This window comes from Bos indicus x Bos taurus, chromosome 7 (assembly GCF_003369695.1).
Source record: "Bos indicus x Bos taurus breed Angus x Brahman F1 hybrid chromosome 7, Bos_hybrid_MaternalHap_v2.0, whole genome shotgun sequence".
Lineage (NCBI taxonomy): Eukaryota > Metazoa > Chordata > Mammalia > Artiodactyla > Bovidae > Bos > Bos indicus x Bos taurus.
Window position 1 is genome coordinate 30,576,949 of NC_040082.1, and position 13,547 is coordinate 30,590,495.

Genomic DNA, 13,547 nt, shown 5'->3' on the forward strand with positions numbered 1-13,547 from the left:
TTGCAAATGCTGGATCTGGCCGTCTGGCCTGGTTTGAACCCTTGTCCCATGCTCGTCTGTGTCTGGAACAGTTGCATAGGCATTCCACAGAATGTCTGCTTAAACTTTATTTTTATTTGTGTATTTATATATTTAAAAAATTATATTTAAATACCCACCCTGACTCGACATACACAATAAGATCAAGTTCATCTGAGCGTATTTGGAAATAATAAAAGGTCACTTAAAATGGATGCTCTGAACAAATGGGAAAATGACTGATCTGGAATTTACCTTGAACAGTAAAACTGCAACTATGAAAGTATTTTTATCTCATATTTAGGAATGTTCAGGTTATGTTTGCCACTACACTCTAATTATTAGAATGAACACTGAGCTTTCCTGTATACACAAACATGTGACAACCAACATTTCATTGTCTCTCTGCTATACTGAGTGCAAAATGCACCCTGTTTTCAGAGATGTCAAAAGATGAGCATCGTGAGCATCTCAAAATTGATAAACTATCTGAGAACAATGCAGCTTCACTGTAGCCTGACTGGCACCACACAAACAAATGCAAACATATTGGGTGTCTTCATCAAATCTTAAAGGACCCCTCTTCACGTTATTACAACCGCCTTCTTGGAAGTGCCGATCATGTCACTTTCCTTGTTACTTCTCTCTGCCACGGTAGTTAACTGTGCTACCTTGGCCGGATTCACGTTGACCAAGTCCCCCGGCACTCAGAAGCAGATCTCCAACATCACTTCCTCTGATTTAATGAGATTCTTGTCTTGGGCTTGAGTTGTAATTTTACTCTGTCAACGAATTCATTGACATTGTACTGCAGGATGCCCCTGGAAATGACGGCCAGCAGCATTAATTTTCTCTGGCAGGAGGGAAAGGGGGTGCCTGTCTGCTGTGTCCAGTACACACCAGCTTTGAGACCCTAAACTCTGCCTCAGTTCTTTCCTCTGTAAAATGGGGCTGCTCCTAATAGTGCCTCAATAATAGGTTTGTTGTGAAGATAAAATAATTTATATGAAACACTGTAGCCCTCAAATAATGCTATCATTATAATGCATGTTAAATGGCAGGGGGGAATCTCTGAGTGGGGAACATTTTTAAAAGAGATCAGATAATTAAGTTATTTTTTCCTTCTAACAACTTTGGCTTCCCTACAGACATCTGTACTGAGAGGGGCTTCAATGAACATTTCTCAAGTCAATTAATTCTTGTGAAGAGTTTGGAATAAAGCTTTTCTGAATATCTCTGAACACAGATTTGACCTTCTGTTACTCTGTCCTTCATCAAGAAACTTCAAGATCTGCACTGGGCTTTCTTTGAAGCCACCTGATGTGTGTCTGCTCAGAAAAAGTTGTATAAGGAACTCCACTGGAGATCCTGTTCAACCAAATGCCAGGCGGAGCAGAGACGCAAGTTAATGTCAGGATGTTAAACCAGGAATGCAATTTCAAGTCAACATGTAGCAGCACCCCTATGTTAGAAATAGCCACACTATTTCTAACAGCCAAGATACAGAAGCAACCTAAGTGTCCATCAAGAGATGAATGGATCAATATATGGTGCGCATGTATATATGTGTGTGTGTGTGTATGTGTGTGTGTATACTTTGATAGATATATACATACATATACACACAATGGAATACTACTCAGCCATAAAAAGAAGGAAATTTTGCCATTTGCAGCAACACAGATGGACATAGAGGGCATTATGTGAAATGAAATAAGTCAGACAAAGAAAGACAAATACTGCATGATATCACTTGTATGTGGAATCTAAAAACCATAACAAACTCGTGAATGTAACAAAAAAGCAGCAGAGTCATAGATGAGAGAACAAACTGGTAGTCACCAGTGGGGAGAGCGGAGGGAGGATGGGAAATACAGGAGCAGAAGACTAAGAGGTGCTATCTATTACATAGAAAATAAGCGACAAGGATATACTGTAAAACGTGAGGAATACAGCCAATATTTTATAATACCTAGCAATACAGTACAATCTTTAAAAATTGTGAATCACTATATCATACACTTGTAACTTACATAAAACTGTATACCAATTATATTTCAATTTAAAAAAAGAACATGTCGCATGTTCCAAACAGTGTTGGTTTTTTTTTTTTAAATAGTTTCACAACTTAAGTTTGGGGTACAACCTTTCTGTATCTGAGGCAAGAGATGTGAATAGTTAGATATTTTACATTATTTAACCTTGAAATGATTATTTTCTATTGCTCTTCTTTCAATGGATCAATTTAATTGAAGACTATCCAGAGCCTGTAAGGGAAATGATGGAAAAATACAGTTGCTCTTTGCAACTACTTATATACATTCACTGTGATTTTTCTCAAAACTGTGCAAACAAAACAAAGTACATAAATAAGTTGAATCCTGAGAGTGATACAAGATTAGAGTCATCATCTATAACCTCTTAATGCTTGTTTTACTCAAAATAGACTCAAGTTTGTCACAGACCCACTTTTCCTAAAGAGACAGAGATTGCTAAAATTAAGAAAAGGATAAAGAACACGCTGAGAGACTGCCCATATTTCAACCCCTGGAATGGACGTTAACACTGTCACATTTACTTTCAGCCATTGTGTGGGTACACGCATGCGTGTGTGCCTCGCACATGGGGAAGGGTTCGCCTTACCTTTAACGTTTTATTATGGATAAAAAAATACTCTTTAAATCTAATTCTCAGTCCTTTTTTCCTCACCTATTCCTACAGGTGACCAACCTTATGAATTTAGTTTCTCTGTTGGTGTTTCTATCTCTATGTACAATATATATATATAGTTACACATACAAACAGGTATACAGAGATTAAAACACATATAAGAAACACATATAAGAAACATATGCACACAGATTAAAACATTACAATAATAAATATGGATTTGAATTATAAACCATACTTATGCTAATAAAACTGTCACAACCTGTTTTATATATGGAGTTCTAATAAGATTCCACTTTAAGATAAAGACCATTGCCTAGAAAACTTGAAACTCTTGAATTACAGTACCTCTGAGATTTTGCTCAGTCAAAATACGTGTCTTGGTACCACCCCCTCTTACTCATTTCTGCTTTCTCTGTTTCTGTCTTTCTCCCTGAGTTCCATGTACTCAAATCAATGCCTTTTTGGAAAAATATTCAATGTGCCCTCCTCATACACCTTCCTCAAAACCAGGTCCTTTGTAAAACTCAAGAATCTCCTGAGATTTCTCCTGACTGGTGACTGCCCAGGAGGATACTCATTGATTTAAATGGCAGTTTCCATTCCTGTAGGACAGTTTTATTAGATAATCGGAAGGGGTCTCCTGAGAAAGACCTTTCCAAAAGCACTTTTAGTACAATACAGAAGAAACCAAGGTTCTCTTGGTTTCACAAACTTTTTCTCTATACCTCAAGTTCTTTTGGAGAGGAAGGGTCTGTAAAACATGTCTGTAAAAATATGTCCCTTCCTAAAATGGAATTAAAATGCCCACTACTAGGCATATACCCTGAGGAAACCAAGATTGAAAAAGACAAATGTATTCCAATGTTCATTGCAGCACTATTTACAATAGCTAGAACATGGAAGCAACCTAGACGTCCTTCAACAGAAGAATGATAAAGAAGCTATGGTACATTTACAATGGAATACTACTCAGCCATGAAAAGGAGCACATTTGAATCAGTTCTAATGAGGTGAATGAACCTAGAGCCTATTATACAGAGTGAAGTAAGTCAGAAAGACAAAAACAAATATCATATACTAACACATATATATGGACTCTACAAAGATGGTACTGATGAAATTATTTGTGGGGCAGCAATGAGACACAGACATAGAGAACAGACTTATGGACACAGGGTAGAAGGAGGAAGGAGAGGGTGGGATTTATGGAGAGAGTAATATGGAAACCTACATTACCATATGTAAAATAGATAGCCAATGGGAATTTGCTGTGTGACCCAAGGAACTCAAACTGGGGCTCTGTAACAACCCAGAGGGGTGGGATGGGGGGGGGATGGGAGGGAGGTTCAAGAGGGAGGGGATATATATATACCTATGGCTGATTCATGTTGATGTTTGGCAGAAACCAACATGATTTTGTAAAGCAATTATCCTTCAATTAAAAAACAATGCAATGTGGTGATTATGCAAGCTGACAGCCAAACCTGGTATGGGGAGGGGTCCCCATAAGATCACCGAACACAGTTCTGCAGGATGAGTGAGGTCCAGGGAGAGCTCATGTGACTGAGCAATGGGCACTGGACAGGAGCACAGCAACAGAAGCAGGCTGCTCAGAACACGCGGGCATTCCAGGGACCCAGGGATGCGGTTAGTTACATCTCTAATGAAACTATGTACAGCTGACTTGCTTGGACAAGAGACAAGAGGACAGGACAGAGAGAATTTATTTTCAAATAAGGCTCTGAACTGGAGAAGGATAAACTGAGCTGGGAAAAAGCTAACACCACTCATCACCATCTATAAATTTGCCTTTAAAAAATGTCATTTAGGAGAATTCTGCTGATGAGGACAAACAGGAATGTTTGCTCAGCTCATTTGCTCTTGGTCTGTACATGCTTAATCTGCCGTATTTGCACTTATTTGGTATGATCATGGGGCAATATGTGGTCTCTTAAATAGTTCCTTTCTATTGTTCAATAAATGTGTGGATAGTTTTGCTTCCCACCCCACAGACACATCTTAGGGTAAAGCGCTGGGGCTGACAGCGTCTGCTTTTATCTTAGCATCATTTAATCCTCACGACTTCCTTCTAATAAACCCTTATACCTGGAGCTGGAAGTCCACCCCACACTTTCAAGTTGCCACTGGAAGTGACTGGACTCATGGCTCCATCAGTCTGAGTGATGAAATAGGCATTTTTGAGATTTGCTAAATAGGATTGTGAAGAAGGTGAAGTCCCAGCAGGGCTCCCCAGCAATAACTGCATCTTGTTGACTCCGGTTATCATGTACCTAATTTGCCGATTACTGACTTGTTCTCATGCAGGATTTTTACTTGGCTTGACATATTGGTAGCAATCAGTGATGAACTGTCAAGCAAACCTGCTCCCTGCCTTAACAACCCAAGAGTCTCACTTGCATCAATAGCTTCTGAGATCTCCTTTGATTCCCAGTACTGCTGCCAGGTCAGATGATGATGACGACTTTTAAGTCTCATCGGCTTCCTTTCTAAAACTGGGGTCAAGCAAACCCGACACGGTTGGTAGGATTTCAAATACTTGGCAAGATGGACTAGGCTACCTTACACACACTAGCCCCATAAGAACTTGAGCTGGTAGGTTGAGAGTGGCTTCGACTGACTCCTTTTTTTTTTTTTTTCTCTTTGTGCCTAGGTATTTAAAAAAAAAATGAAATTCAGGGTATGAAAATGCTGCATTTAAAAGACAATATAATACCTATCTTTCAAATGGACAAATTAAACAATGATAACATTCAGTTTATACAGGAGTTAAAGTAAATAGAACGAACACACACTGCCGCTGGTGGTAGGAGAGTATAGTGTGTGCATGTGTGTGCGTGTGTGTGTGTGTGTGCATTTAGTTGTTCAGTTGTGTCCAACTCTTTGCAACCCCACATACTGTAGCCCACCAGGTTCTTCTGTCCTTGGGATTTTCCAGGCAAGAATACTGGGGTGGGTTGCCATTTCCTTCTCTAGGGGCATGGAGGGTAACTGGTATAAGCTTTCAGAAGGACAATTTGGCAATTCATATAAAATCCTTAAGAGTTGCTTTCAGGAAAAGAATTAAGGGTGCACACAAAGACTAACCTTGAGGACCGGTCTCCCAAAGTTTTACTGTAAGTCTTAAGGGCCTTTCATTGGGATATCTGGTGCCCCGCCACCCAGGAACACCAGAGGACTGTAATTCCTGCTCCACAGAAGTTAGGATCTGACTTGCTTTTGGTCCATAGGTGAAGGGCTTAAATGATATGTGACGCTTGCAAGCAGAAGACTTTAGGGATTAGTGCATAATTCACCCATCTTCTCTTTCCTTTGCAATAGAGTACTAGTCATGTTCCTGACAGTGGAAGCTCCACAGTTCCCTGTCCTTGAGTGAGACTGATACTGAGTAAAGTCCAATGTTACCTGAAATGAACACGTGAAGTAGGGTTTCCCACCTCAGCACTTTTGCCCTTTGGAGCTGGTTGTTGTGGAGGGTTCTCCTGTGTGTGTTTAGCAGCATCTCTAGCTGCCACTACCTGCTGGAGTAACCTCTTCTTAGAGCAAAACCAAAAATATCTCCAGACACTGCAAAATGTCTCTGGGCGGGGGCGGGGGCAGTGGGCAGAATTGGCCCAGGTCGAGAGCCACTGATATAAACAACAGATAGCCTCTGTGGTTTTAAACCATTCAAATTCTGAGTTTTTTTTTTTTTTTTTTAACTGCAACTGATTTGCTTTATTATAGCAAAAACTCTGTATAAATATTTAGCAAAAGGGGACTGCTTCCAATTATGGGTGTTTTTACTTTCCTTTTGTTCTTCTGTGCTGTAGAAATTTTTTTGTAATGAAAACAATTTGTCCTTTGATAAGAAGAAAAAAATGAGCCAATTAATTTTACTTTAAAAACCTATATTTACACAATTACTTATTGATAGACAGTATTGGCTAGGGACACGCAGGATTTCTAAGTACGATGAGATACTTGTGTACCATATTTTTATATTGCATTTCTATTTACAAAGTGTTTTCTCATCTTACCTTTGTGGGGGGAGGTGTAACTACAGTAACATTGGGAGATGTAACAACAGCACCAGGTAGACAAGGAAACTGAGGCTCAGAGAGATTAACGTGCATGTCTGGGGACACCTGGTTAATACACAGCAGGGTCTTCATCCTCAGCTTTCTTGCTAATTCCAGTACTTTCTCCTCTATGCCACGCTGCCTCTGCATTTCTGTAGAAAGCCACTTTCAAAAAGTCAGCTGGGACAGACTCTGATTCTTTGGGAAATTTAAACAGGTAAGAAAGGATTCTCCTCTGTATTTAATATCCTTGGACAAGGATACTAAACCTTGTAGGCACTTGGTCAGAGCGCGATCCTCAATAAAATTTAAGCAGAGCCGTTTCGTGCAATGCAGCCGAGAGACTTTCACATTCCTCCCCCTCCCCACTTCTTTCTCTTTCTCTCTTTTCAGCTCAAATGAGTCACCTTGGCTAGTCTGCCAATCCCCATAGAACTTATGTTCCTTGATAGAATATGCCAATAGAAATGAGAAATTCTATAATGGTTTGAGATGTGAGTTAGTTGCCTATCCCTGCGTGGGGCTAAGCTCCGTCTCCTCCAGGAAATGTAACTCGTCAAATGGACATGAGTGCTCGTAATAACAGCGAATGAATGTGAAGATGCGTGGGGAATCGGTTTCCCCCCTCTTTCTTTCTTTTTTTTTTTAAAGAAGCGCCCCTGCATTGTAGCTGTCTCGTGCATTTCCAAGCATCTGCACCGCGGCTCGCTTACCTGACCCTCCAAGTCAAGCTCAACTCCCAGACTGGCAGCTGGACTGCAACCCTCGGTGCACATCAGCCCAGACCTATTCATTTCTCTTCTCGAGAAATGGGATGGGGCTGTCCCTGGAGTGGAGCTATTTTGAGAGAACGATCACTAGAACAATCACCGGCTTGGCAGGAGATGGACAGCGTGGTGCAGCCACAAAAGGAGAGACACTGTCATGGAGGGTCTGAGTCCTGAATGTCAGAACAGCGGGGAACCCAGGTAGATCATGTTCCTGCCTGCTGTCCACTATCAGTCAGTTTCAGAGAGTTACCGACTTGACTTGCCATGATCGCTGGCTTTTCCATGATTCTGACTGCTCAGAGCATGCAAGCGGAGGGGGACAGCAGTGCTTCAGAACAAGGTCAAAAGGGGACATTTTCCCCCGCCAGTAAATCTCCTGGTGTCCAAAGGGCTAAGAGGAAAGTTATGCTCAGCTGTGCCCAGAGGCAAGTTCCTACTTACTTGAATAATGCCAACAAGCAGATTTCACTGCTGTCAATCTTTCATTATGCTACTGTAGAAACGGTGGCGTCTGAAGGTCAGGGAGACCCTCTAACACTTTGCATAACTTCCCAGACCGGCTCCCTGCTCCTGGCAGGAAGTTACAGAAATGCCTTGGGGACTCCTCTTAGCTGAATTCCTCTCTTTCTCTTAAGGGAATCTCTCTGAAGGACAGGTGTGATTTTTGTATTAGGAGTTTTGCTTGGTTGCATGCATGCTGCATGCTAAGTCGATTCAGTCGTGTTCGACTCTGTGCGACCCTATGGACAGCAGCCCGACAGGCTCCTCCATCCACAGGGTTCTCCAGGCAAGAACACTGGAGTGGGTTTCCATTTCTTTCTCTTAGGGGCTATGCTAACTCAACTCTGGATAATCAGCACCTAGACCAATAGATGTTTTTCTGGATCGACGGATGGTGGAGGACTTATTGATTACCACTTTACATATTGGTCCCCATAGCACGGGCCGTATACGGTGTTAAAAACCTACACAGCCCTCCATGCTCAGAAAAGAAAGTCCTTTTAGTCCCTTATATCGATTATTTCAGGCTGTAAAGATGGGACTGCAAATAAATTTCATCTTGTGAGCCAACACTGGTCAATTGGTGGTGGCTGCCTCGAGGGCTCTCTTGGGGCATCTGTGCACGGAGTTTCGTGAGGAAAAAGTGCAGTCGTCGATTAGCAATGTCTGCTATAAGCTGAAGACAAAGAGATGGTGGCCCGCTTTGCATTTGCCAATGGGTTTAAAGCTTTACATTCTTCCACTGAATTTTCTGGATGAATACCTCTCCAACACATGTTTTAAAAAGCTAGCTTTGACTGGATATAAAGGGTGGTTAAGAGTGTTTTTCCCTCCACTGGTGTATTTTCCTAATGGACTTCTTTATATACTTTCTGGATTTGAAAGCAAGTGAGGCAGGAAACACTACTTGGGTTTCCTTAGGATACACAAATCTTACTGGAAAAGCAAACCAAACTAGATGAGGGTTAATGTATCCCAAGTGGGATACTTAAGAAAATCTCTACCAGGAGGGATGAGAAGAAAAATAATGAAATCCATAATATAATCCAATCTCTTCATTTCTAATGCAGGGAATAATCTCACTTTTGCAGTGTCAAGCCACTTCCCAAGGAACTCAGTACAACAAGAACAGGGAAGCCATAGAAAAGTGTTTGCTGAATTTTGGTTAAAGTTACATCACTCCTGTCAAACACAGTGGGCTGTCTCCTAGGGATGCTTTAACAAATAACCCAAATCCCTGAACAAAAAGTACCCAACGATTAGTAAAGGTCTAGTCGGGATAAGCTAATTACATCAGGTAGGGAAGTAACCAATTTTTTTTTCTTTTTTTTGAGAAATAGTTTCCATAACATAAATTTCACCATTTACAGTTTGGCAATTTTTAGTATATTCACTGTGTTGTACAACTATCACTGCTATCTAATTTCAGAGCACTTACATAACCCAGAAAAGACAGCCCATAGCTATTAGCTGCTAAGTCTGCTAAGTCGCTTCAGTTGTGTCTGACTTTGTGTGACCCCATAGACAGCAGCCCCACGAGGCTCCCGTCCCTGGGATTCTCCAGGCAAGAACACTGGAGTGGGTTGCCATTTCCTTCTCCAATGCATGAAAGTGAAAAGTGAAAGTGAAGTCGCTCAGTCATGTCTGACTCTTAGCGACCCCATGGACTGCAGCCTACCGGGCTCCTCCGTCCATGGGATTTTCCAGGCAAGACTACTAGAGTGGGTCCCCAGTGCTATTAGCAGTCAGTCCCAATTCCCTCCTCCCTCACCCTTGGCAATCACTAATCTCCTTTCTGTCGTGACCCCCATGGACTGTAGCCAACCAGGCTCCTCCGTCCATGGGGTTTTCCAGGCAAGAGTACTGGAGTGGGTTGCCATTTCCTTCTCCTTTTGTTTCTATAGATTTTCCAGACAACATAAATAGAGTCATATGGTGGTGATCAAAACCATCCCCAAGAAAGAGAAATGCAAGTATGCAAAATTATAGTCTGGGGAGGCTTAACAAATAGCTGAGAAAAGAAGAGAAGTGAAAGAGAAAAGGAAAGATATACCCATTTAAATGCAGAGTTCCAAGAAGAGCAAGAAGTGATAAGAAAGACTTGTTAAGTGAACAGTGCAAAGAAATAAGGAAAATAATAGAATGAGAAAGACTAGAGATCTCTTTAAGAAAATTAGAGAAACCAAGGGAAAATTTCATGCAAAGATGGGCACAATAAAGGACAGAAATGGTATCGACCTAACAGCAGAATATATTAAGAGGTAGCAAGAATATACAGAACTGTACAAAAAAGCTCTTAATGATTCAGATAACCACAATGGTGTGGTCACTCACCTGGAGTGTGAAGTCTAGTGGGCTTTAGGAAGCATCACTATGAACAAAGCTAGTGGAGGTGATGGAATTTCAGCTGAGCTATTTCAAATCCTAAAAGATGAAGCTGTGAAAGTGCTGTACTCTACTGAGCAAGTTTGGAAAACTCAGCAGTGGCCTGAGGACTAGAAAAGGTTAGTTTCCATTTCAATCTTAAAGGACAGTGCCAGAGAATATTTAAATACTGCACAACTGTGCTCATTTCACATGCTAGCAAGATAGGGCTCAAAATCCTTCAAACTAGGCTTCAATAGTATGTAAACCAAGAACTTCCAGATGTACAAGCTGGATTTAGAAAAGGCAGAAGAACCAGAGATCAAACTGCCAACATCTGTTGGATCACAGAAAAAGTAGGAGAATTCCAGAAAAACATCTACTTCTGCTTCATTGACTCATAGTCAATGACTGTGTGGATCACGACAAAGTGTAGAAAATTCTTAAAGAGGTGGCAAGAACAGACCACCTTACTTGCCTCCTGAGAAACTTGTATGCAGGTCAAGAAGTAACAGGTAGAACCGGACATGGAACAACGGGCTGGTTCAAAACTGTGAAAGGAGTACGTCAAGGCTGTATATTGCCACCCTGCTTATTTAATTTATATGCAGAGTACCTCATATGTACTGGGCTGGATGAAGCACAAGCTGGAATCAAGATTGCGGGGAGAAATATCAATAACCTCAGATATGGAGATGACACCACCCTAGTGGCAGAAAGTGAAGAGGAACTAAAAGAGCCTCTTGATGAAGGTGAAAGAGGAGAGTGAAAACGCTAGCCTAAAACTCAACATTCAAAAAACGAAGATCATGGCATCCGGTCCCATCACCTCATGGCAAATAGATGGGGAAACAATGAAAACAACGACAGACTTTATTTTCTTGGGCTCCAAAATCACTGCAGATGGTGACTGCAGCCATGAAATTAAAAGACGGTTGCTCCTTGGAAGAAAAGCTATGACAAACCTAGACAATATATTAAAAAACACAGACATCACTTTGCCTACAAAAGTCCATCGAGTTAAAGCTATGGTTTTTCCAGTATTCATGTACGGATGTGAGAGTTGGACCATAAAGAAGGCTGAGCACCGAAAAATTGATGCCTTCGAACTGCAGCGCTAAAGAATACTCTTGAGAGTCCCTTTGACTGCAAGGAGATCAAGCCAGTCGATTCTAAAGGAAATCAACTCTGAATACTCATCGGAAGGACTGATGCTGAAGCTCCAATACTTTGCCCACGTGATGCAAAGAGCCAGATCATTGGAAAAGACCCTGATGCTGGCTACGATTGAGGGCAGGAGGAAAAGGGGATGACAGAAGATGAGATGGTTGGATGGTATCACTGACTCAATGGACATGAGTTTGGGCAGACTCTGGGAGATAGCAGACAGGGAAGCCTGAAGTCCTATAGTCCATGGGGTAGCAAAGAGTCAGACACGACTGAACAACTGAACAACAAATATGCTGTGTAACCTTTTGTATCTGGCTTCTTTCACTTAACAAAATATTTTCAAGATTCATCCATGTAAGAATATTTCATTCTTATTTAAAAAAATTTCATCCCCTTTTATGTTTTAATCATACCCCATGGTATGGAGAGATTACATTTTGTTTCTCCATTCACCGATTGATAGACATTTGGATTGTTTCCACTTATGAGCTATTATGAATAAATGCTGCTATGAACATTTATGTATATTTTTAAATGAGAAAGTTTTAGTTCTCTGTAGGAATATATCTAGTAATGGAATTACTAGGTCATACTGTAATTCTTTAACTTTTTGAAGGACTATTGAATTCCTTCCACAGTGGCTCTATATTTTACATTCCCACAAATCATGTATGAGGGTTCCAATTTTTCCACATCTCCACCAATACTTGTTATTGTCCGTCCTTTCGTTATAGCTGCCTCAGTGGGTGCTCAGTGGTATTTTTTAAACTCATGGCTGTATCAAGCATGGTCCTACCTGGGCATGAGACGGTGGAAGTCCTCTTCTTATGTAAACACCAAAGAGAGCATCCTTCCCAAGGGAGATGTTGAACTTTAAGAACTGTGGTTGACTGATGTGAATCTGCGATCTCCAAAACACACCTGGTGGGACTTCTTGGGTCACGCGCCGACCAACTTCTGCTTCACCACTGTCTATGCTGCTGTTCTTCAAGGACCAGGGCACTGGAAAATAGGAATTGACATCAAGTCGGTGACATGCGTACCCATTATTTGGCTCTACATTTCCAAATGATTACATGCTAGGATTTAAATATATATATATATATAAAGATGAAATTCATGGCAAGTTTCTCTTCAGGTCACAGCTTAAAACATTTAGATTTTGGGGACTTCCCTGGTCACCTGGTGGTTAAGAATCTGCCTGCCAATGCAAGGGATACGGATTTGATCCCTGGTCCAGGAGGATCCCGCTCACTGTGGAGCCCTGAGCCTGTGAGCCACAACTACTGAGCCCACGTGCTGCAACCACTGAAGCCTGCAGCCCCTGAACCTGTTTTCTGCAGCGAGAGAAGCCACCACGATGTAAAGCCCGAGCACCACAACAGAGAGTAGCCCCTGCTCAAGATGACCACAGAAAGCCTGCGCACGACAACAAAGAACAGGGCAGACGAAAACCAAAACAAACCATCTCGGTTTTAAATAAGAAACACAGAAACACGTACCCCAGGGCATCCGAAACATTGGCACAATGCTTCCTGAACTTCTGTGACTGCTCGTTACTGATCAACTATCCTAAGAGTTACAGTCTGACAAGTACATGTAAAGCTTCCAGCACCCCAAATGTGACTGGGATGTTAAATCATCAGCAGGAGAGCGGAGAGTGATGTTAATTTGGCATGAAATGTAATTCGTGCAGCCTTTAATTATTCTTTCCAGCCACAAACAAGTCCAATATACTCTGACATTCTCATAAATTAAAAAAGAAAAAAAAAAGAGACATCGGTGAATAAAAATCAGTCCAAAGTAAATAAAATAACTGAACAGAAAATGCTGGCTTGCCCTCAGGCTGACCCAATACTGCTGTTAGCGGCTTCCCTGGTGGCTCAGAAGGTAAAGTGTCTGCCTGCAGTGTGGGAGACCTGGGTTCGATCCCTGGGTCAGGAAGATCCCCTGGAGAAGGAAATGGCAACCC

General features: G+C 41.5%; 1 protein-coding gene across 15 annotated transcripts in view; it reads right to left on the reverse strand.

Annotated features, from left to right (window-relative positions):
* Positions 1-13,547, reverse strand: part of TENM2 (teneurin transmembrane protein 2) — a 1,394,962-nt gene that overhangs the window by 217,988 nt on the left and 1,163,427 nt on the right. For all 15 annotated transcript variants that reach the window (XM_027545724.1, XM_027545731.1, XM_027545730.1 and 12 more), the window contains one exon: positions 12,372-12,577. In XM_027545724.1, coding sequence (XP_027401525.1) covers positions 12,372-12,577 — 206 coding nt within the window. The remainder of the gene's footprint in view (positions 1-12,371; positions 12,578-13,547) is intronic.